This window comes from Camellia sinensis, chromosome 9, assembly GCF_055761805.1.
Source record: "Camellia sinensis isolate YWXY chromosome 9, ASM5576180v1, whole genome shotgun sequence".
Classification (NCBI taxonomy): Eukaryota; Viridiplantae; Streptophyta; class Magnoliopsida; order Ericales; family Theaceae; genus Camellia; species Camellia sinensis.
Window position 1 is genome coordinate 66,193,163 of NC_138969.1, and position 25,904 is coordinate 66,219,066.

At 35.8% G+C, this 25,904-nt stretch overlaps 1 protein-coding gene across 7 annotated transcripts; it reads right to left on the reverse strand.

Annotated features, from left to right (window-relative positions):
* Window positions 1–490: 490 nt before the first annotated feature.
* LOC114299635 (uncharacterized) lies at window positions 491–24,623 on the reverse strand. 7 transcript variants are annotated; one of them, XM_082886976.1, is made up of 6 exons: window positions 24,072–24,623; window positions 22,690–23,673; window positions 4,210–4,286; window positions 1,370–3,498; window positions 1,188–1,282; window positions 491–1,092 (listed from the first exon to the last, which is right to left on the reverse strand). In XM_082886976.1, exons 3-4 carry the CDS (start codon window positions 4,284–4,286, stop codon window positions 3,030–3,032), a joined length of 546 nt encoding a protein of 181 aa, XP_082743102.1. In that variant the 5' UTR covers window positions 22,690–23,673; window positions 24,072–24,623; the 3' UTR covers window positions 491–1,092; window positions 1,188–1,282; window positions 1,370–3,029. The 7 variants fall into 7 exon arrangements, with proteins under 7 accessions (XP_082743102.1, XP_082743100.1, XP_082743097.1 ...); XM_082886974.1 differs by having other exon boundaries at window positions 4,210–4,304; XM_082886971.1 differs by having other exon boundaries at window positions 1,370–4,286.
* Window positions 24,624–25,904: the final 1,281 nt, after the last annotated feature.

Genomic DNA, 25,904 nt, shown 5'->3' on the forward strand with positions numbered 1-25,904 from the left:
GAGTTTGACAGTTGTGGTGCTTATTCCTTTGCCATTGTTAAGGGTTGTATACAGTTTATTTATTTTTTAAGTTTGGACTAATTGTGGTTATGGGACTAGTAGTCAATTTGATGTAATATTTTATATATTTTGTAATTGCTGTCTTATTATTATTAACAAAAACAAAAAAATAAAAAATAAATATGTCGCCAAAGCATAGCAGCTTGCAACTTGCCAAGGCGATATTCATGCATTGAGATTTGGTGAGATTTGCTTTGCTTGCTTCTTATTGGTTGGAAAGGGTGGCAACATCTCCTATATAAGGAGTTGTTTGTTCGGTAAATTACATTTTACATCCCTACACTTTACATAAAATTTCACTTTGGTCCTTACATATCAAATTGTGACACTTAACCCCCCTATACTTTTGGTCAAGTGTTACATTGGCCCTTCTGTTACTCTCACTGTTTGACTCTTTAACAGAAACTATCCATAACTACAGTGCCACAAATGAAGCCAATAGCCACATGAATATGCAAAATGGCCACAATTCATTTCATAAAATATATTGCTGGTATCCACCAAATCAAAATGGCCACATATTCATGATGCAAACATGCTGGTAGTATCCATGACTACATAAACAAAACATGCCACATTGTCAAAAGAGTTTGATAATCAAAATAAACAACACCACTACTTTGGGTTCTTCTCCTTAGAGGCAGATGCATTATGAAGTGAGGACAAGGTCACAACATTCCTCCCTCTCCAGGTACATGAGGCTGTTGTTGGTGTTGATGTTGCTCCCCTTGATGCTTCAGATGCTTGTGATGATGCTGACTTTGTAATTATTGTCGCATTTCTAGTTGCTGTTGCTGTTGTCCTTGTTCCTACTGCTATTGTTGCCCTTGATGTTGAAGTTGCCTTTGTTGCTGAAGTTTCCCTTTGTGTTTGAGAATTTGCCCTTGATGCAGATGGATTTGGTGCCCTTGGAATTGCTGAAGTTGCCCTTGGAATGGCTGAAGCTGGATTTGGTGTTGCCATTGGTATTGGTGTTTGGGTTGCACTTTGTGTTGCCATTGGTGCTGATGCTTGGGATGATGTTGATCCAGCCTTAATACAATGCAATTGGCAAAAAGTATTTGGTCCAATCAAACATATATTTAGTTATATTAATTTAAAACATTAACAACAAAGTATGCACTCACCCTTTTCCTTTTATAGCCTAAGCTCTTCCATCTTGGTTTATTTTTTTGTTGGTACTCCTTGTTTGGTGGATTCTTGCAGCTCCTATAGTTATGCCCTATGTTCCACAATTACCACACTTTACTGTTGTATTCTGCCTTGTGACTTTGGCAGGTTTGGTAGGTTCATCTGATATAGTACATACCTTTTGTTTGTCTGTAATAAATGTCCATCCATGTTGATTCTCTATGCCAATGTCTTCTATGAGCAATTGAATGAACCACAACTAAGAGCTCTTTGTTTCACCCTCCACCACTGCATATGCTACTGGGAACATTTGGTTATTGGCATCAATTCCTGCTGCAACTAGTAACTGTCCAGTTTGTCCACCTTTCAAATGGCATCCATCTAGACCAATCAGTGGCCTACACCCTGTCACAAAGCCCTCTTGCAAGCTCCAAGGCAAATGTACCATCTCTCAAAGGTAAATTGATTAGTAGGGTCCTTAGGGTGTGTTAGGGAAAATAGATGATTTCCCACAAGTAAATAAATTGATGGAAATAAAAAATAATGTGAAAAGATTAAATCAACGACAACACAAGAATTTTTATGTGGTTCCCTCAATGTGAGGCATGTCCACGGGAACGAAATCCGATTCCACTATCAACCAAGAGTTTTCAAACAATTACAAACGAGACATAAATGGTCTCACAAACCACCCTCAGGTGAATTCTAAATTATCACAAATAATAAGAGGAAATACCTCACCAAATAGACAAACAAATTATCTTCGAAACAAAGTTGAAGAAGACCCAAAATAACGAACCCAACGATGCTTTGAAGGAAGGCCGAAATAGAACCAAAACTTCCAAGCAAAATAGCAACAAACAAAGCACAAAGCTTTGGACCAATATTAGCTACCAATTGAAAATACACAGAGCACCAAACTTAGCAACACCAAGCACACATCCACCGAATATATGATCAATTAGCCGCTGCACACTCTTCGGAAAAACAAAGACAATACCAAAAATTTTATTGTTGACTCTTGGGCTTTTTATCAAAACCTAGTTGTTACCAAACAGATTATTAAATACCTATTGGACTTTCAAAAGTTAGATATAATATATAAAAATATATATTATAACCAACATCAAACCAAATTACATATTTTTAATAAACTAATTGGGTCCCATACTCCACTAAGGAGGTATACCCAACAATGTTTCATGAGGAGTTGACTTCATGATGATGGTTGTGTCTGGATTTGTTTTCCTCAACTCTTCACAGTAATCCCAAAGTTGATTATATTGTTCAATGTTAGTAACCTGTATGATGGTTAAAGTCTTTCTCTTGGCCCTGTATAACTGACTCCTAAATGCTCCAACCACATAATCCTCCTGAACTTGTGCTTGAAAAGATTCAATTGAGAGTTTAGGGTTCCCCTAATGCTATCCATATACTTTTTTGACAGCCACCTAAAGTTAACATGCCTGTTCTGAAACACCATTCCACAATTATGTTCTTTGCTATATGTCTTCACTTGCAAAGTGTTCTGGTTCTGCATATTAGAAGCAAATATGATCCATCTGCATCCCACTCTACACACTGCCCTCACCCTTGTTTTCTCATTATTGACAAAGTTTACATTCTTACCATTCTTTATTGCATACTCTCTCACTGTAGCCCTAAATTCTGTGGCCGAACCAAATAACATGCCCACTTTAAATTCAACATTGGTCATGCCAGTGTCAGGATTAAACTCTGGATGCTTTGGACCTCTTCTATCCTCATCACTTGAGTCATAAATGCTTTGGAGCTCATCAGATGATCCACCATCTTGCTCAAGCTCTACACCCTCTAGTTCAATGTTTGTAAACCCATATTATACTCATCTGCTTAGTCATTTGTGTTCCCTCTACAGCTCCCAACCCACTCAACACCTTTGTCAACATTGTTTCAAACAACAGATCATCTTCACTCATTGCATAATCACTATCATAGAAGTCTACATCCTCACTGTCATTTTCAACGTCACTGTCATCACCATCATTTTCAACCTGAACGTCATGACTCTTATCTACAGAAACATCAACATTATCAGCAATTAATTCCCCTATATGATCACTTTCAATTTGACTAATCACTTCTCTAGGTTGACTACTCCCAGAAACATCACATGACTCCACTTGGTTGTCCCAACAATCCATTACTGGAACATTTTCTAAGTACACTTCAATGGCTCTACTAGGAGGCATTTGAGCAATCATTTCAACCAAATCAGCATCAGTTGCTAGCAACCTTAAACCATTATCAAAGTCCATCCCATGGATTCTGTAAAAGTAAATAATTAAACCATCATTCCCAAATTTCTTCACATTAGCATTAAAGTCAAGTAAAGAAAATTTAGCAGGATCACAATTTTCAACTAAAGTAATGTTTCCACCAATGTACATCTTTCTTGGAGAGTAAACAAAGTCACCCCCATGGTGAATCTTAATAGTAAAACATTAACCATCCCCTGTAGAAAACAGTTTAGAGACCACAAAGTCATAAATAAATTTTCTTCAACCATTTTAATTAAACAATTGATAAACAAATGAGTTTAGGACCACAAAAAGTCCACAAATGTCCACTGTGAACTAAAAGTGTAATTGGTTTATTGATTTGGGTAGGGATCAAGAAAATGGAAGGGAAAATGTATTTGAAATGTAGATATATTTCATTCAAATTTCATCATATTTTTCCCTTTTCCTTTTCAAATTTCTATACAAATCCATGAACCAAACACAATACAAGTGTTAATACAAAAAGACAAAGACTAGCCAAGACACTCGGGGACCACATTTTTTTTCAACCAATAAAGTAGTAAATAAAAAAATTGAACAAAAGTTACACTTGATCCAAGAAATTGTTCTAGAAACCCACACACAGAATCAAACAAACAAACAAACAAAATGATAAATCAATAAATCGTTGTAAAAACCCCCCACACACAAACAAAGACAAACAATTGTTATAAAATATTGCGAAGTTATACTTTACCTGATGGATGCGCACCTCTGTCTTCCTTTCCCTTCAATTCGTGACTCGTTTTTTGCATAACCGTAATAGTTCACCATCTGCATTTTGGTTTAGCCCTAAATTGATAGAAATTTTGGAACAATCACAAGCTGTATTGGCGGGAAATTATTTCCGACCTTCCCCTATTTAGTGGCCACATACTCATTATGTGACTAACTTCTGTTAAAGAGCCAGTGGAAGTAACATAAGGGTACTTGACTAAAAGTTCAGAAGTTAAAGTGTCACAATTTAATACTCCCTCCGTCCCAAAATAATGGTCCCTTTTGGGGAATCCAACTTTTTTTGGTAGTACAATTATTGCATTTGAAAAAGGTTGATTTTTCAAAATTATCCTTTTGATAGTACATTTTTTAAGAATATCAATGCTATAATTGTACTTTTTGTATTGTTTATTAATTTAAGAGAAGGGCAAAATAGGAAATTTATATTATTTTTGTACTTGATTTTTGAAGAGGGACTAATATTTTGGGACAATGAAAAATGGAATAAGAGACTAATATTTTGGGACGGAGGGAGTATGTAAAGACCAAAATGAGATTTTATGTAAAATATAGGAATGTAAAGTGTAATTTATCATTGTTTGTTTCATTTGTGGGGAGGCTCTAGAGAGGCCAAGAGAAGACAAGCGAATGCAAGGCTCACTTCTATTCTCTCTCTCAATTAAATGAGTTCTCTCTTTTTGGTTTCTTTCATTCTTGAGTTACTTCTCAATTTTTTATTTTTTATATTTTATTTTGGTCGAGTAAGTTCAAAAGAAATTTTAAGAAAAATTAATGTAACAGAGATGTTGGGAAAAAGCTGTCAAGTTCCACACACAATTGTGGATTAAAAATAGTGAGTGTTAGTGTTGTCATATCTTTTATTAGGATATTGGTTTAATACTATGCCTTATTATTTCACTCTCTCTCTTTGTTAAAATTTCGAGCCATCACATTTGAACATTAGAAGGTTTGTCTCAAAACTTTATAGATCCATAAAAATTGAAGACCGTCTAATCTCTTCATACATATATTTTTATTGGTTTCATATATATACATTTATTAAGGACTTGCTATGCCAGCAACATAACATTAAATAAAAAAATAGGTATCATCTTATCAAAAAATTTATACAGAATATGTAACCAAAATGATGCGGTAATGATATCCATGAAATGAAAATTACTTTGATAAATATTTTGATTTAAAATAGTAAATTTATATGTACCACATCATTCTGTATAGACTTTTTGTATAAATTTTCTATTTCACCTTATATCATATATGTATATGTAATATTTGTGTGTATATATATATACTTGTAGCTATATATCCATGTCCATATATGCATATTTTTTTTATTATACTTGTACACTACTTGTATCTATATATATATATATATATATCTACATATGCATATTTTAATTTATTATACTAATATACTACTTGTATATATATACATATTTTATTTTATTTTATATTATTTGCATCAACCTCACATCCATTCTATAATACCCACGTCACCTTTTTATTTTCAATGTTACTCGTGTATGTAAAAATAAATAAATAAATAAATAAAAAGAAGAACAAAACACACAAAAAAAAAAAAAAGGAGGATGAGCAAAGAAACAATTTTTTTTTTTCCTTTCAAATTTTTGGTTTGAATCTAAAAAAAAGAAGAAGAGAGATTTCCTTAACAAAAAAAAAAAGAAAAGAAAAGAAAAGAAAAAGGCTAAAAAGAAAAAAGAACTTCAAAAAAGACTTCTCTAAAAAATCAAACTACGATTGGCCTGATTCCTACAACATGATACATAGGCAGCCATGTGGCTCGGTTCGAATCTTTCTAATTTTCATTTTTATCTTTCTTTATCATCAAGTTTAAAAAGGCTTCTTTCAAAAATCAAGCTACAATTGGACCTAATTCCCATAACAGGATACGTAGGTAACCATGTGGCCCGGTCCAAACTTTTCTTTTTTTATTTTTGTTTTATCTTTGTCTTGTACCATTTTGATATCATAATAGTGCTAATCAATCTCTTCAAAGAAAGGTTAATTTTCGAAACCACGCACTGTTCTTATGAGGAGATAAAATCACACTTGGTGATTGCTACTAAGTCATTGAAACCAAAAGTGATGTAGTAAAATTCAAGGATCAACATCTAGGCAATTTAGTACCAAAAGGGTGATCTAAGGTGCCTAATACCTTCCCTACTCGTAACAGTAAATCCCCGAACCCAACTCTGGTTTTCACAGGTCAAAAATGGAAGTCATTTTTCAAAATAAGGCCCATGCCAATATGTCAAAAAAAAAATCAATATTTCCTTACTCTTTTCTAAAATTATTTTCTTTGAAAATAATAATTAAAACTGTCTTCTCTGAAAGTAACTTTTAGGTGACCTAGCACACTTGAAACCCCATGTTAGGTGACTACTCCTACTTGTTAAAATTTTAGGACCTAAGTCACAGTTGTCAATTCCATTTCAATTCGTCGCATTAAGCTTAAGATTTTCTAAAACTCCTTTTTCTTTTTGTAAAAAGCGAGGGATGAAAAATTCGGACGCGATACCTGGCGATTTTGGCTATTTTTATTCTCTTTTATTTGATCCATTTTTGGTTTCATGACTTCTCATATTTTTCTTCTTATTTCAATCATCTAATGTATATATTTTGTAGGAACACTATTGAGTTATTTCTTATTCTTTTGTAGCATAAATAAATGATGGAAGGCATGACGAAATATATAGCTTCATGATTGTCAAGACAAGAGGGACATTTGTAAAATAAAAAATTATATAAAGGGATTTATTATTATTATTATTATTATTATTATTATTATTATTAGGGACAGCACCCCGTCATTTTAAAAAAATAAATAAATGCACCCACTCTCACAGCATGTTCATATGTGCATAACATACTCGCTTGTAACCTTTTGGGAAAGTATGAAGGGAGGTCGTTATCGGATTTAGCTGTTACACGGTCCCGGTAGCTTCTATACCGAATCTTTTCCTACTCAAATCACCAATCTGTGAAGGTTCCACTTGTGGGACTGGAGGTTTGAAGATTTAGGAACCAAACCTCTGTTTAGGAGCTGCATTAGTTAACCTATGTTGCACATAACTCTCTTGCGAAGGACCTCCTAAACTTTTTACCATTAGGAATGCTTGGTTTTAAAACAAAAAAAAAAAAAAACAAAAGAAAAAAAAAATTAGAATAATAACAAGGGGTGCCATGTGTACTTTTTTTCTGCTTACATTTGTCATCATGCATTGCAAAGACATCTCTGATAGGTGTTTCAAGTAACTCGAGCCATTGTATTTCCTGCATCGTCAGCCCTAATTGAACTGGCCAAGGCCACTTCACATAGGACAACCTACCAAATATTCTCAAGGGTACACATATCCTAGATATGCATTAACTGTACACCCATATGAGATAGCCATGTCTACGTCTGAAGATTAGGTCAGAGATTTCCACCACTGTAAATATCATCAGGCCACCTTTCTGTGCAATAGTTGAATGACAATAACTTATCCAAATTGTGACCAAAACTAGCTCTATGCTAATTTAAACTATCACTCTGATTAATTGTAGTATGATAGAGGCCTTGCCCAACTCATAATCAAGTTACTGCAACACTAAACTTTGTTCAGAACATTTTGACATGTGGTTGTTATTAGGCAATTATACAATTATCTTTGATCAGGTAACAATTTTTGCCTGGTCAAAAATGAGATTTTCATTTTGTCAAATCACAAAGCAGTCTCGACTTAACTACAATCAAATCATTGTCAATTTTATTTTTTTTATTTTTTTATTTTTTTTTACAATGAGGACTAAGGTTTTTCTTGACAACTTTTGGACAATCCGTTGCCTGACTGCATTTTCAAGTTGTTGATCATTCGAGTTCAAGGTTGGGGCACATGAGTATGTGACTGGGTCAGAAGAAAGGTTGGGCCTTATGAGAACTTGACTGCGCGTGCATGAACATCATATGCTTATGTCACCATGTGAGTAACAGAAGTCATTCCTTGAAGAAAACATGTGAATGTTTCTGCAAGGAAGAATAAAGGACAATTCATTTGAGACATCAAGAAGATCTTGAGATGGTTCTTCCAAATTTAATGAAATCCATAGGCAGGTGAATAAGCTCATGAATGTTGTCTAGACTTGACTGCTATCTGCAAATTGCCAACTCTTTCATCCACCAGAAACAACTACTGAAATGAGGCAAATACCGTTACCCGGAGGTTATTCCTATGGCAAGGCCTAGTAATACAACAGTTCCTTATGGTCTTTTGTTACAAAACCCACAAGCTCCTTCAACTGCACCAGCATAATTTGTGTTGCCCATTGTTCACATTCCACAAGTTTAACTGTTACCACCCATTATACCAATTGAATGTCATGCTTACGTGCAAAATGAGTCTGATAGAGAGGACATTTCTCACTTGCTTGATGTATCATGGAAAGTGGAAAGAAAAATGTTGGCCTAAAAATTTCATGCCCTTCAAAGAACATCCCAATCAATGCAAAGAGCTTTCCATGTATTCAATCATCTATACTTCTGTCCAGACCATCCATCGCTTAGAAAGTCCAAAATCCTTGGCTTCTCCTAGTTCAATGGCACGGAGAATAAAATTTCTTTAATTAACTCAAGCTCTATGTTGGGGCCATTATGTTGAGATGCACATGATAGTACTCTTTGTTCTTAAATTTTTCAATGCAGCATTACATGATCAGTCTTGCAGTAGTTTGCCTGCTTAAATGTATACAAGATCCACACATGGATGAGTTTTTTGAACATATTCTTTGCACAATGCTAGCATAATTGTGAGCTCACCTTTCACCATTGCACCTTATTGGGCATGAGCTGTAATTCTGAGGAATCATTTCCTGGAGTATGCCTTCAGGTTTAGGGAATCTACTGCTCCAGTGCATCCAATATTGATTCTGCCCTAGCATGCCTGCAAAGGCTTGTGCTTCGACTAGTTATGTATCAGTATCAAGCATACTTTCACCCAAATCACCCTCCAAGGTGAACTTATTGAAGCCACCATTAAGTTTGGTTGCATAATTGATATTGCTACATGAAGTCACAGAGAGTTCTCATCCTCCATGGAAAAGCTTGAGACCATCGTCCATTCTACAGTTTAGTATGGGAGAGGCCAATATGTCTCTATTACTTTAACCAACATCAGTACAAGCAAGCTTTGCTTCAATGATCATGGATATCATAAAGAAAAGAAAAGAAAAGAAAGTATAATCTTTGGCTATCAATAGAACCAAGACAAGTCATCACCGGCTCGCATTTGGTTAAATTACACCTTTTCAAGCTAAGCCCATTCCTACTTCTCTCCCCATAAGGGTTCTTGGGCTTAAATGTGCATATCATTTAGTCCAAGCAGGACACTGATGGCAAGTCTTGTTTCACTACAAGACATAAAGACGGTGGGGACACAAATAAGTGAACCTAATTAACTAATCCCATGTCAATGCTAACCTAAGACCTCTAGGTACTCAGGTACACATGAAGGTTGGTAATCAAGGAAGGGTGAACTCAGGCCCACATGTAATGATCCTAGTCAATATACCACCCCGGCAAATCAATCTGACAAGGCAAAAAGAGAAGTCAAACTCAAGCTTGTGGTCTTGATAGATCCAGAATTATTTTTCTTTCGAAGCACAATCTGCGCAAAGATTAGTCACTTCATATGGTTCAAGGTGTACAACTGCTATGAGAAACCTCTCTGTTGCAACACATGATGAACATAGTAGAAAATGGGCCTATGTCTAAAGTTCTTTAAGTTACCAGCCCTTCCCATCAGTCATACCCTGGTGTGCACCCTTGCCTGCAACCTCAATGAATACAAGAAGGGCTTAATCAAATAACTTTACCTCCATCAGTGCTAATTATAGGCTCCTTCTTAGCCTATACAAGTAAAGCAGCAAATTCCGAGGCAGCTTGAAAAGAACATAGTTTTCACTCACTTAATAGTCACACAGTTTGAACTTTTCAATTGACTTTGAGCTTCTGGAAAAGCTCTAGACAAAGCGTAACTACCATCAATTTCACTGCCCAAGAAGTTCAATCTAGGCTTTCATTGCACCTACAATTCTGGGGCATCAGAGCATGACATGGAGAATTGCTACTCACTGTATCACAACATCCAAGCCTTTATCCATGTTGGGATCATTGGTACAAGGACTAAAGACCAACAAGGATGCATCCAATCATTCTTGAATGATGCACCCTGGAGTGCAACCATCAAGTTGACAGTGACAAAGGATTGATAATTGTTTTGACAGATCAATTGCCTTTGTAAACGTGATGAAGGGTTGACGACACTTGACATCATCAGGTCAATAGTGACAAAGGATCAAAAATCCACAATAGTAGATGCTTGGATTACACATGAAATGAAAAAAGGATGATTTCATAAAAGGACAATCTTTATCATTACAAACAATGAGAGCAACTCTGACAAAAACATTTGTCAAAAGCACCAAGATCATCACGATCAATAAAATCATCCGGTTTGGAACCAATTGGAGCACTCCATAAGAACCCATTCAATTACATCGATAGTGCAAGAGCATGTTTGATCCTTATAGAAACAAGTAAAGTGGATGAGCTGGAATCAAGGTCCCCCCTCCATGACTCTTTGAAGATGAAGGACTTCCACAAGAAGAGTAACCCTGACAATCAACCAAACCTCATGAGGCAATCTTTAAATGCCATAGTTGTAGCTTGGCAGATCATTTGCTACCATGTGCCTAATGCTTTTTGAAATCTTGCCATTAGATATCAGGTTAATTGGTTCAATAAAAATGATAGATTGACATGACTTGCATGCTAACAAACCATTTTGCCACTCAGATCTTATTTTCAGGATCTCAAAGATTGTATCCTTCGATTCAACTAATATTGTGTCCTTAGCGCGTAAAGATTGTGGAATTGACATCAATTTTGAAAAAAAAAATGATGTAAATATGATCGGAGAATTCTCAAAACCAAATTCGTCTACACCTATTTCATTTCAACTGAAACTTCTTTGCATCCACTAGAGCTCAAAAACCAAAACCCAACTTCCAGCCTAGTCAACCTCAAAAAAAAATTTAAAAAAAAAAAACGTAGCCACCACAAATAAGCTATCCAATTCCCTCCCAACCTACCATAGAGCTTTCCATTCTAATATTCCAGGGCTTTTCCAAATCAAACCAAAGGACCACCAAACCCAACCTCCAAACAATATCCCCTTCAAGCCTTCAATCCAATAACCTCCAACACCAAATAAACCTAGTTCTCGAGCAACGAGCCTTCAACCCTCATCTTTATGCTGGTACAAGATTGCAATCCTCCAAGGATTGAAGGGGCGTAGTGCATCAAGTTGCTCACAAGGGCTGACGGCCAACATCAATATCAATAACTCTTAGGCAATACCCTCACAGACAGAATCATATTCCCAGGTTTCATCAACTCAATCAATAGACTACCATGTGTAATTTACTTCTTCTAATGAGCAATGAGATTTAGATCTAAAAGAAAGAAAGGCCATCATTTCTGTTACCATTAGTTCTTTTAGGATCAAAATCCCCTTGTTAAACCCTTTGAGCCTGCTATGGTCATTTCTAGTAAGCCCCCCAGAGGTTATCCCCTACACTAGGGAAAATCCAAATGGAGCATTCAATTGAAAAAGAGTCCTAGAACTGGGTTAATTCCCAAGTGAAGTGTCAAAAGAGCACTGGGTCAAAAAAAAAAAAAAAAAAAAAAAGAAAAGAAAAGAAAAGAAAGAAAAAGGAATGTTGGGAACAAAGTGAAACCCTCAACGCATTCTAGTTATGAGAGATACACACACACAAAAAATTAAATTAAATTAAATTAATAAAATAAAATTAAGAGAACAAGAAAATGTGTTCTCTCAAACTAAGTCAAACAAGTCAAATCAAGGTCTTGCAGAGATTTAGAGCTCATCAGAGCCCAAGTTCAGGGACAAGTGTTAGGAGACCATTTGGATAAGATGACACTGGGACACAAAAACACATAAATATTATTTTGGGCCTCCATCCGTCCCTTTCTTTCATTACCCTAACCTAAAGCCTATACTACAGTCCAAATAAAAGACCTTTAAGATTGGATCAAATTCTCATTGCTCAAAAGCAAAAAGTTCTTAACCCTAGGATAGTGTTTTGATAGTTTGGGATTAACTCTCTCATATCAAGGTGCTATATGGAGTGCATTAGCATCATCAATTGATGAAAGCTGCAATAGCCGGCGAACCAGCCAAGGCAATTTCAGCTTTCAACAAGTCCAAAGTTCAAACCCCAAACTGTCAAAGGGTTTCACTCATACCTCAAACCCAACATCCCCACCCATACCTCCGGTTCATACAACCTTTCCTCAAGCTAACAAATCTTCTTTCATCCATAACATTTTAGCATCCAAACCATCCCGAGCAACATACAACTCAAAAGTCTCACTCAACTTGCCCACAACTCAAAATCTGGATGCTTTTGAAAACATTCCAGCCAAATCCATCTTCGGCTAGTCTCAGCATCTCAATGGCTCAGACCAACTCCAAATTTGTTTGACTAATGAACCAATAAATCATGATCTGTGTGCTAAGGGCAAAAATATGATATTCAAATCGAAGGTAATAACTTCTGAGAACCATATGAACTCAATTTGTCTTATATTAACTGTTACAAAAATGGTTTGCAAAAGCATACATTTCACTTTCAAAATGTTATTGCATATTGAAAAACTAGTTTTGCTTCGTACCTATTGACAAACTGTTAAAGCATAAGTACAGGAGCAAAAGATCACCTTTTATGCAATTTTGTGTCAAATTCATCCTAGAGTTTAGAACCCACCAATGGAACAAGAATTCAACTCGAGAAGATTTTCAATAGTCAATTCATTTATTCATCAAGGGAGTCAATTAGAAACCAAGCTTGATGTCCGACATTCAAGCACCCAGAGCATGTTCTTTGTGTTTGTCACTCTCACTCCCATCCAAATCATAAAGGGTATGAGTTGTTTTTTCAAAGCAACTGCCCATTCCTTACAAACAATATCTCCCTTGGCCCAAGACTAGTCCCTATCCAAAGTAGCAACCTGCTTATCACAACCATAAAGAACATTTTGCAAAGAAGCTATTCCTTGGATGCTATCCTTTGCTGTAAAGATGACTTGACAGGTTATTAGAGGCCGCAGTAAGTCCCTACAATTATGGCAAGGATAATGGAGTGACCTTCATTCATTCTTCTTGTTAGAACTAAAACATCAAGCTTCCTATCGTCCCGACCGTTGATCAGAATAAAGGCACAAATTTTGCTTCCATTAGCAAATCTAGTCTTCTATGGGTGAACAAAGTTTGTCTCTCATGATGTCGAGAAAGAGAATGAGGGAAAATATTCCATTTACTCATTAATTGCCTCAAATGGTTTAGCATGTTTTTGCAATTGCTTGGAAGGACATCTATCCACACAAATGCTTGTTACAAAGCACAGAGATTGCCCCATTCCAAGAACATCATGGTATTCATGGAGAGAATGATACAATTCAAAGAGGCTTAACATTGGGTACCTACATGCATTAGGTGCAAAAACAATTAGCCTCGGATCAAAGTTGGGCCTCTTCAACTATAAAAAATACATCTCCCGAATGAAGGCACAAAATTTCAAATTTCAATTTTCAAGTCCCGTGGTGGGACAGATCCACAACCCCGTGGTAGGACAGATCCACAGCTTCACTTTGACAGAAGGGTATGTCAGACCCAGTGACCGGGAAACATCAAAATTTCAAATTTCAAATTTCAATCCCCGTGGTGGGATAGATCCATGCCCTGTTGTGGGATTGATCTAACCCAATCATGGTTGGTTCAAAGTTTTTGAACCCAGAACCAAATCAATCATGCACTAGAACGAATCCAACCCAATGTAACTCAGGTTGGTTAGGGTTGAAACCACGGTTCTACTATATTAAAAATAAGTAAATCAATCAATAATAAATAATTAAAAGAAACAAATCTTTTAATATTTAAACATAACACAAACAAAAAGCAAAATATTGTTGACTGCAAACTAATACAAATTAAATTGAACTCAAGTTTAAATATAACCAATTCAAATTAAATCAATTGCAAAATCTAACTGAAACTTCTAGTACTTCCTTCGTTTACCTAATAATTTTTCACATAGTACTTTCTTCATTCACCTAATAATCCTTGTATGCATGGTCTCCATATCCTGGATCAAGCAGACAAGCTGGCTCATTCCTCCATTCAGTTACCATCTACCAAGGAAGACTTATGGTTGTGGCACCGTCGTCTTGGGCATTCATCTTTTTTATTACTTAAGCATCTTTTTCCTTCAATTTTTTTGAAAAATAATGTTTTTGAGTTTCATTGTAAGTCATGTCAACTTGGAAAACAACACAAAGCTTCTTTTGCTCCTATTAATAAAAGTTTAGTTACGTTTTCATTAATTCATTCTGATGTTTGAGGTCTCTCTCGTTTTGTGTCTTTAAAGGGTCAAAGATGATTTGTCACCTTTATTGATGATTGTTCTAGGACCACCTGGCTATATCTTATGAAAGACAAATGTGAGGTTTTTTCTGTGTTTCAAAATTTTTATAAAATGATTTGCACTTAGTTTAGAGCGTTTGTCAAAATTCTGCGTTCTGATAATGGGGGGAAGTACATTGACTCTGGCCTTGCCAGCTATTTTGCTACTCACGGTATTATTCACCAAACTTCTTGTACCAATACCCCTTAACAGAATGGTGTTGCCAAGTGTAAAAACCGCCACCTTCTTGATATTGCTCGTTGTCTGTCCTTTGAAATGCGTGTTCCTTGATCATATTGGGGGGAAGCTGTTCTCACTGCCGCCTTCCTCATCAATCGTATGCCTACCCAAGTTCTCAACAAACACACTCCTCTTTAAGTTTTGTTAGGGTCCTCCTCTTCTAGTTTCTCCATTCCTCCCAAAACTTTTGGGTGTGTGTGTTTTGTTCATAACCATTCTCCTACTCGTGGTAAGTTGGATCCTCGATCTCTTCGGTGTGTCTTCTTGGGTTACTCTGCCACTCAAAAAGGCTACAAGTGTTATCATCCACCCTCTCGGAAATGGTTTGTCTATATGGATGTATCTTTCTTTGAGTCTCAGTCCTACCTTCTGTCCTTACCGGTGTCCCAATCATCCTTTCAGGGGGAGCCTTGGTGTGAAGCGATTCCTGTATCGCTACCACCAATGATTGAGCAGGATGTTAAGGGTGACTTAGCTATTGAGCCTGTTGAGTCTGAATCGGAATTTACAGTGAACGACACAGTGAAAGATGATGGCAAAGTTTATGTCAGGGACAAGGATAGAAAACAAATTACTTGGGTACAAGAGACCAATTTAGATTCTCCACTACTATCTTTTCCTTCTGATGAGTGTCTAGAATCCTCTTTTGCTGATGAATCTCCAGGTAACTCTATTTTTTCTGATCTAGATGTTCCCATTGCTAATAGGAAGGGGGTTAGGTCTTGCACTCAACATCCTATTTCTCATTTTGTATCCTACACTAATCTATCTTCTTCCTATAAAGCTTTCTTGTCTAAAGTTTCTTCTGTGAGTCTTCCTTCTAATTTTCAGGATGCTCTTTCTACTCCTGAGTGGAAGCATGCCATGATGGAGGAGATGAGAGCTCTTGCAAAAAATAACACTTGGAAATTGGCTGAGTTACCTAAGGGCAAACGACCTGTTGGCTGTTAGTGGGTGTACACTGTGAAGCACAAAGCTGATGGTTCAGTTGAACGTTACAAGGCCAGATTGGTGGCCAAGGGCTTTACGCAGACTTATAGAGTAGACTACTAGGAGACATTTGCACATGTTACTAAGATGAACTCTGTCAGAGTCCTTCTCTCCCTTGCCTCCAATCTCGACTGGCCTCTCCATCAATTTGATGTGAAGAATGCTTTTCTCCATGGTGATTTGGAAGAAGAAGTATACATGGACATTCCCCTAGGCTTTGAGGATATTAAAACCAAAGAAAAAGTGTGCCGACTACGCAAGTCGCTTTATGGCCTTAAAATAGTCTGTTAGGGCTTGGTTTGAGAGATTTACTTAGGCCATGCTGCGATATGGTTTCAAACAGAGTCAAGCTGACCATACTTTGTTTGTGAAACACTCCCCCCATGGTAAGACGATAGCTCTTATTGTCTATGTCGATGATATTGTACTCAGAGGAGATGATGTTGAGGAGGTTCCTAGGTTAAAGGAATATTTGGCCAATGAGTTTGAAATCAAAGACTTAGGCAACTTGAAGTACTTTCTAGGTATTGAGGTTGCTCGGTCCAAAGATGGCATCTTCACATGTCAAAGGAAGTATGTGCTTGATTTGCTAAGAGAAACTGGAATGCTTGGCAGTAAAGTTTGTGATACACCACTAGAGCCTGGGCTGAAGCTTAGTGAGGATCAAGGAGGCGAGCTTGCAGACAAGGGGAGGTACCAGAGGCTCGTCGATAAGCTTATTTACTTATCTCATTCGGTCCTGACATTGCTATTGCCGTGAGTATGGTAGTCAGTTTATGCATGCTCCACGTGCCAGTCACTTAGAGGAAGTTATGCAGATTCTGCAGTACTTGAAGTCTTCTCAGGGAAAAGGTCTCTATTTCTCCAAACATGGTCATCTGAGTGTGGAGGCATATATAGGTGCTGATTGAGCTGGCTCAGTCACTGATAGACGGTCAACCTCTGGCTATTGTACTTTTATTGGAGGAAATCTAGTAACTTGGAAAAGCAAGAAACAAAATGTCGTTGCGCGGTCCAGTGCAGAAGCTGAATTCAGAGCTATGGCTCAGGGTGTGTGTGAGCTCTTATGGATTTGATTACTTTTGAAGGATTTGGGGATTCATCAGACCGATTCAATGAGGGTATATTGTGACAGCAAGGGAGCTATCAATATAGCTCATAATCCGGTTCAACATGACAGGACTAAGCATGTGAAGATTGATAGGCATTTTATCAAGGAAAAGCTCACTAGTGGCACTATATGTACTCCCTTCATGAGGTCTGGGGACCAACTGGCTGATATTCTCACCAAAGGGTTAGGAAATAAATCATTTTGTGACATTCTCAACAAGCTGAGCATGAAAGATATCTTCACCCCAGCTTGAGAGGGAGTGCTAGAATATAGAATGTTAGGCCCCGTTTGTTTTGGGGTATGAGAGGGGGATTGAGATTAGGATAGCTGTGGGCCCCATTTAATGTGCTATTTGTTTACAGAGTTGAGGAAGGGACTGCTAAGCCGAAGGGCTTAGGATAGGCCTGGCAGATGGGATTCGGATGGACCTCCAGGACTTGGTATTAGAAAAATAGTCCAGCAGACTAGAAATTTTTTTATTTTATTTTATTTTTTACATGTCGGCCATTTTTTTTTTGAATATTAATGTTTAATTTTTTGTAAAGTAAAAATCATTATTTTATTTATTTTATTTTTTTCTAAAAATTTTTTATTTTATTTTTATTTTTTTAAAATTTTTTACATGTTGGGCATTTTTTTTTAAAACATTAATGTTTAATGTTTTTGTATTTTTTTTATTTGTTTTATTATTTCATATTTATTTTATATAAAAATATTATAACAATCCCTACACTAACAACTATCATCAAAACAAACACAATTTTACTTAATCCCATCACTATCAATCCCCTCACTAACAATCCCTTCACTATTAATCCCCTCACTATCAATCTCCTCTATTCTACCTCTGAAAACAAACGGGGCCTTAGAATATAGAAATATTTCCTATTTCGTTCGCTGTAATTATGCTAATGATTTAATATAAAAAAGGGTGAGAGATCACTCATACCTCTAACTTTTCTCTTCTCAAAATAACAGTTTCTAATGGAATTCAAAGAGAAAATGGGTGTGTAAGGTATTGAAAAGAGGGGGCAATTTGGTCATTTTACTATTTTTGTTAACAACATCAAGGTGTGTGTGACATTTTGATAATTTAAGGGTCTATTTGTATGTTTTATAGTTTAGGAGGTAAAATGATATTCCACAATAGTTTGAGGGATAAAATGATACAAGAGGTGCGGGACATTTTGGTAATTAAACGTAAAGGAGTTTTATGTTATCAATAATTTAGGAGTCAGTTTGTAGGTTATTTTAGTTTAAGGGGCCAAAGTGATTACTTGGTAATAGTTTAGGGAGTCTCCATGTAAACTACCCCTTAATACTAACACAACGGTGGCCATACAAATGCAACTTCAGTAGCTTATGCTAGATATTCAATTAGCTTAGCAATATGAATAGAATAAGCAATCAATTAGCTTTGCATTATGAATAGAGTAAGCAAGTAATGGACTACAGTTAGCATTATTGACTACTTGCCTAAAATTATTGAAAAGGGGAGCTAGAAATTGAAGCATACCTCTCTTTCTGTAAATAAATGGTTATTGCAAGGTTCACAATGGCGATGGAGATGGAGACCTCAACATTCTATGTTTAAGAATGGGAATGCAATTCTTTTCTTGGTTTGTTCACTGATGTACGTGGCACAATGTTTGATCCTTTGCTTCAAGGAATTAAAGATGACAAAGCACATATACCAGCTCCTTTTTCTCTTTTGCTTTTCCATATTATTTCCTTGAGAATAGTGTTATCCTAAGCTTCTCGACTAAATCATCCATTCTTAATCCTCAACTCATCTAAAAGTTTAGGGAATTAGAGAACCAGATAACTTTTTTATTTATATTTCAATACATTCCTTATGTATAACCAAGCTATTCTTCATAAGTGGGCCAAACACGTGCAAATATTTTAATTATTTGGTAAGTGGTGAGGTTGGATTCGAACACAAAATCTATTGTTAGCTCTAATATTATAAATTGTTAACCACTTACTCATCTAAAAACTTAAATTGTTCAAGAGATTATTTATATCCTCAAAACTCTTATCAGACTGAGTTTTCGGATCTCTTGGTATAACTTTTGTGCTTAAATTTGAATTTCTTATGGTTAGTCCATTATCAACTGTTAGTCCACAGAGCCTACTAGGGTGGATTTCTCCTTCTGCAAGGAATCACCCTGGGTAACTCGAACATAGGGGCTGAGATCTAATATCACTTATGGTCCCAACTTTCACCAGTTCAACTAAAACCAATTTATGTTAAGAGAGATGGTGGAACTCGGTCTAACAAGTGATATTAAATCAAGTAATAAATATAGTGTTCAAACCTCACTGCCTATTCGACAATTGAAAATACTTGCACATATTTTGTGTGCTTATGAATGAGATTTTGGTCATATATAAGGGGGTGTATTGAGGATATAAATAATAAAGTTGTCCGTATTTCTAATAACTAAAACTTTTAGATGAGATGGTGGTTAACAATCTAACATAGCATTGGAGCACGCAATAGATCCTGTGTTTAAACCTCACTATCAACCCAAGAATTAAAATATTTGCACGTCTTTGGCCCGCTTATGAAAGAAAGTTTGGCCACATGTGAGGGGTGTGTTGAAAAAATAATTAAATTTATCCCTTTCTCTAATAGTTTAAGCTTTTAGATGAAGTTGGTGGTTAATAATTCGAAATCATGGTATTAGAGCATGCAATAGATATTGTGTTTGAATCTCACCGTTTACCGATAATTAATATATTTGCACATTGTTGCAGGGGTGTTAGTCATGGGCCTAGAAAGGGGGCCTTGAGCTTCCCCTAGGGTTAATCAGATTTTGACAAGTGTTTAAGGGCATTGAATGCTTAGAAGACAGATTTGTGAGCTGTTTAGATTGTTGCCAAAAGTAGTAAATAGGATCTTACCAAAAGTAGTAATTTTTCGCAGTGAGAGTTATTTATAACTGTTGCTAAATAGAATTGAAAAAGTATGATATGACTGAAATGAACTCAGCCAATATGAAGTTGATAGCACATATCTGTCCTAAGTTTAGTATCCAAAAGTCCATAGGACAACTGGCTCTTTATCCTTTGTTTCCTCTACTAGAGGATGCCAACTCGGACTTTGGGCACTTTCATGCCTTCCAAACCACTACTCCAAAAGTATTCCCCCTTAGATATGAGTTGGCCACTTATCAACATACCTGAAGATCATCACAATGATCTAGTCCCTCGATTTTTTAGGGAGAAATGGGTCGAAAATGGCCTTTTCTGAATTGGGATAGGCTGATCTCTCAAGGCCGAGTAAGGTTGGACTAAGCCATGGGAGGTACTAGGCTCAACTCTAGCTTGTCTCCTAGGCTTTAGATTGGGGTTGGGCAGACGTGGGCTACTGCTGAAAAGGTTGGAAAGCTGGTTTTGTTGGGGTGAAATGACCCTTGCTTTGCTTCAGTAATGAATTTGAGCCATTGTTTGCTTTGAGTTGTTGTACCAAGTCCATGAGGCACTTGCCCATGTGTTTTGGGGTTGTTCTGCTGCTGAAATGAGGCAAAAGTGGACTGGTCTGGAGGCTTTTTTTCTCGGGCTATTGTTGGCTGGACTGAGCTTGAAGAGGCTTGGATAGATTGAATGTTTGACACTAAATATCCAAACATTTTACACTTATTTGAACTTATTGGACCGAATAAAATTTAACCGTACGACAAGCTATGTCTCAGAGACTCTCTGTTCGGACTTATGTGTCTGAACATTTTCATATTGTTAGTCCTTAGTAATGAGAGTCTCAGAGTCCCAAACGAAATACATAATGAAGATGCAGTTTCACAAATAACAGCTCAATGGCAAAGTTAGCAGTGTTTCTGAAAGCATCATCCAATATAACAAGGATCCTGTTCACATCCTCAAGTCTTGCACATTATATAATTGATCTTTCAGTTTCATTTGGCCGATCAATTATTCTCAAACCCAACACATCAGCTATTTGATCTTGAATATTTTTAATGTCTGGGTGCCGAGACACTATAGCCATCAAAATCTCATCAAAAGCTTATCCAATTTAACTTTTTTTTTTTTGCCAATTTCTCTTACCAAAGTTGTCTTTGGAACAACCCCCAATACCATTTATTCCGAAGAAATTGATTTTGTCATTTGACATTGCTAAATTTGTGGTCTCATAAGTCAAGAGCCTTTCTAAGGGTATGAATTATATCCCCAAGGGACGTATAGAGCTGGATTTGTTATTGAAGTTGCTTTCTTTCCATAGCATTTTAGCCTTATCCGTTTTCTCCTTTGCTTCTTTTCCTAGCCAGAAACATGTGACCAAATCATCTGTCCAAAAATAAATAAATAAAGAAAAACAAAAGTGCAACCAACTCAAAAAACCACCTATTAAAACACTCTCGTTCACATTACTTCCACCTTCCAAAAACTCTTTAGCCCTTCCTATGAACCCATTAAGTTTTTCAATCTAGTGCTTGGCATCTTCTCAAATTTCTTCTCTAATCCTAATTGCTAGATAAATGAATCCCTGAACCCCATCTCTCATAGCCTTTAATGTTTCAACTTCACTTCTTAGACTTCCAACCTTTTTCTTTTGATAAATCACACAATTGAATTGATGCTTAACTGGCTTCACAAACAATTTAACAATGTTAACTTTTCTACAATGTAAATCAAAATATCTGCCATGTCTGAGGAAAAATATTGAACAAGCAACACTGAAATTTGCTAGAATATTACTGTTATTAATAACAAGAAAGCTTGTGTCTGGATCTACTTCTTACACTTAAAATCTTTGGATTGAATTTTTGACATAGAATCTTTGATATTCTATGGTAGCTAAACGATATGGTAGGGTCATGGTGTCATTGGTAAGACTGGTATTTCTCGTTAGATCCGGAAAATGTTTTTGCAATTTTTCTACTTTTAAAAAATGAAAAACATTTTTCATCAAAATTAGGTCATCTTCTGTTGAATGCTGAAAAATGTCTTCCATTGACTTCTATGTTCCACTGCACCAAACACTAGAATATGAAAACAACTTTTTTCGCTGAAACAAACTTACATGATGAATATTGAAGATGATTTATTTCTTTCTTCATCTTTCTTTCTTTCCTTTTTTTTTTTTTTTTTTGCATGGACAATATGGTGTTATTTGGGGCACAATTTAGAGCTACTTAATACTTCAGATACCGAGAAAAAAAAAAGAAAAAAAAAATTACGTACTAAAAGGTCACTAAAAAAAGCTACTATTCTTGAGCTAAGTTGCTTTTTGTATGTTTACATATACGAATTGTGGGTCATGCCATTCACAACTCACATGTCATTAAGGTAAAGAAAATGCCAAAATATTTAGACTTTCAATGCACCTTACGTTTCTGCATTATGAATAGAATGCAATGCAACTTAGCTCATGTAGACATACGGTTAGCTTTTTACACAATTCAACTTAACTCAGACGTAGTTACCTTTGCATTATGAATAAAATAAGCAATGGACAACAGTTAGCATCATTTATATATTCAATTTCATAAATTATTGAAAAAGGCAAAGCTAGAATTCAAAGCTTACCTCTCTTTCTGTAAACAATTACGGGAAAGGAAAATGGCTGCTGCTGGCTTCACAATGGAGATGGAAACCCCAATATTCTATTGTTAAGAAGATGAAAATATTCTTTTGTTGGTTTGATGTATGCTGGCACAATGTTTGATACTTTGCTTCCAGGGATGAAAGGCGTCAAAGAACATGTACTAGCTCCTTTTTCTCTTTTCCTTTTCCTTTGCCTTTTGATATTCTTTCCTTTTCATGAGAAAAATGTTATACACAGGCTTGACTTACTGAATTTTCACATAGACAGACAAAGGCAATGAGTCTACATGTATAAATAATGATGATAATGATGATGACAGAATAATGATAAGAATTTAGAAGACAAGTTAGCTGTCCATTAAAGAACCTTACAACAGTTCAATAGCACAGTTAGCAGTGTTTTTTTGGGCTGCAATTTTACTGATCTGTTTTAGTCAAATTGTCTATTCCTGCTAAATTTGCTCCCAAATCCCAATTGTTTTTGTTAGGGTTTTTGTTAGGTGGAAAATTACTACTAATGTGTGTGTGCACAAGCATGTAGACAGTCCTCCTTGAATTGGATGAGAACACAAAAATATAATTATTAAAACCCCAATTCTCAATCAATTACTCTGTCAAATAATTAAAGATGAGCTTTTCTGACTTTTTCTTTTTGGAATAGGAGTGAATAAAGTAGTTTTTGCTAACTCTATCCCGCTAAGTAATTTAATTGATTGGAATAGGAGCATTAGAGTTGAAAAGACTTTCTTCTATAGACCACGAGGTATTATGAAAATCTACAATACAATCAAGTATATCAAAATGTCGAATTCAGATGACTAATTCAAAGCCAAACTAAAATGTAAACATGAACTTTATTTAAATTAGCATCCAAATAGTGCAAAGTGAGGCTCCTGTTCAGAAACACCAAGGACAACAAGCACACCCCTGTACAATCTCAGCCTTCTTCACTGCTAGCAATACTTACTGCAACAAAAAAAAAAAAAAAATTAATTATGATAATTATGAAGGTGAGTTCTATTGGTACTTCATCTAGCATCAAGCATGCACACACAAACTGAAGTGCACACAAGCTAAAAGTCAACTCAACTCAACAAGCCTTTATTTTTCACTTCTATATCAAAACAGGGTCCATGTATCTGGGCTAAATATTCTGGACAAACGCTGTACATTGTGTTCTTCAGCATTTCTTTTATTTTTTTATTTTTTTGATCAGGAAAAGTGAAATTTATTGATAAAATTGAATTCATTGCAAAGTAAACACAACAATGTACATCAATAAAAAGAGTTGGCAAGACACCAACAAACAGGAACCAGAAAACCAGAGAGAGAGAGAGAGAGAGAGAGAGAGAGAGAGAGATTACATTGACATTGAAGTGCGTTTGCATAATCAGAAGAAGACCCTGGAGGGAGCGGCAGAAGTAGAAGTCTTCAAAGTAGATCTCCCGGTACAGAAACTATAGATATGTGAAAGATGTTCCTCCAACTTCTCAGAGTCAAATCGAACCAAAATTTCTACTGAGACGTTAGCCTCCTCAGGAAACAAAACACAAAGCAACAAGCAGGACTTGGATTCCTCATCCGGCAGGTAATCATAGCTCAACGCAAGACTTCCATACACTTATTGATTGACAAACTGAATTTCTATGGAATTCTTGAAAATTTTATACCTTCAGTCCACTTCAAATGAATTTGCACAAACTGATTCAAGTCCATTCACTGTAGCGGTATTTTCTCCAAGTTATCAAATACAACTTCCTTCAGTGTTGGTGTGCTTTGAATCCCGCTGGATGTAGTGGCAGCGGCAGCGGCAGCTAAAATCTTCATTTTGGGCCACTCTCTCACTCTATAATAGCCATCGTCTCCAATTTTCTAGAACTCTCTCAATGTTCACCAATGTGGTAATTAATTTGAGTAGTACTAAATTAGCATACTAATCACATATTAATTTAATTAAACACCACTTAATCTTAATAAATGTTGATTCGTACATAATTTAATTAATCATAATTAATCACAACCCCCACATAATTTAATTAATTTAATTGACTTCAATTAAGTCCCAAGTAATTATATTTAATTTTATCATTCTGAATCAGATTTTTAATCGAACTCCCAAAAGATTCTAGATATCAAATTAAACCTATTTTCATCATCAACTTTGGTTCCTTACATCATTAAGGCCTTTAATTTCAAATTAAACTCAAAATTTTTGTCAATAAATTACATATTCAAATTAGACATCTCATAAATAAATTTAATTCAAAATAATCATAATTACCAATCCTCACAATTTAATTAACTCCAACTCGACCCCAATTAACCAAATCTTACTTTTACTAAACGAAATTGAAACTGAATCGAATATTTAATTAAACTCTCATATGGTTCAATACTTGAAATTAAACTGATTTAACTCAGCAATTTCACAATTAAATCAAAATAATAACTAATTAAAATCCAAATCATCTTGATTAACTAAATATAAAATATTATACATGGCGGGATCGTCACAACACCCAACAAAATTCAGAATGAAGTTTCTAAAGCTATTTAAGGGGCCAAGGATTTCTTAGAGCAAGAACTTCATGGAAGTAACAAAGTAAGAAATGTCAAACTCCATTACAAAAAGAATTTCAAAATAAAAAATTGAAAGATTCAGAAATTGTCTAAGCCTCTTTCTGAAGTCATGGAAGTTGTTATTCAGCCTCTTCATAAATAGGGGTAATAAGACTGCACACAACTTACCCTCCTCAAACCCCACTTTAGCAAGAGCCTCGTGCACTAGGTCGCCCTTGTTTTAGTCAAGTTTTTTATCAAATGAGTAAAGATGTTTCTAATCAGAAAGTTATTAGAGGAAGTTCATTTCAGGGTTTAGGGTTTTAGGATTTGAGATGGGTTGGGTTATGTGTTGATGCAAGAAGGAAATGTGGTGACTTATGGCTCAAGCCAATTGAAAACCCATGAGAAGATTACCCTACACACGACCTAGAACTAACGGTGGTGATCTTTACCTAAAAAATTTAGAGGCATTATCTTTACGGGAAGAGGTTTGAAGTGTTTTCCAATCATAAGAGTTTGAAATATATGTTCTCTCAGAAAGACTTGAATTTGAGACAGATGAAATGAATGGAATGATTTCGAGCTACATTACAATGCATTGAGTAGAAATTCCGTGAGTAGTATGGCAAGTATTG

Excerpts from the sequence above, each read along its gene's own strand:
- LOC114299635 (XM_082886971.1), bottom strand. The coding sequence starts at position 3,620 with ATGTACATTGGTGGAAACATTACTTTAGTTGAAAATTGTGATCCTGCT.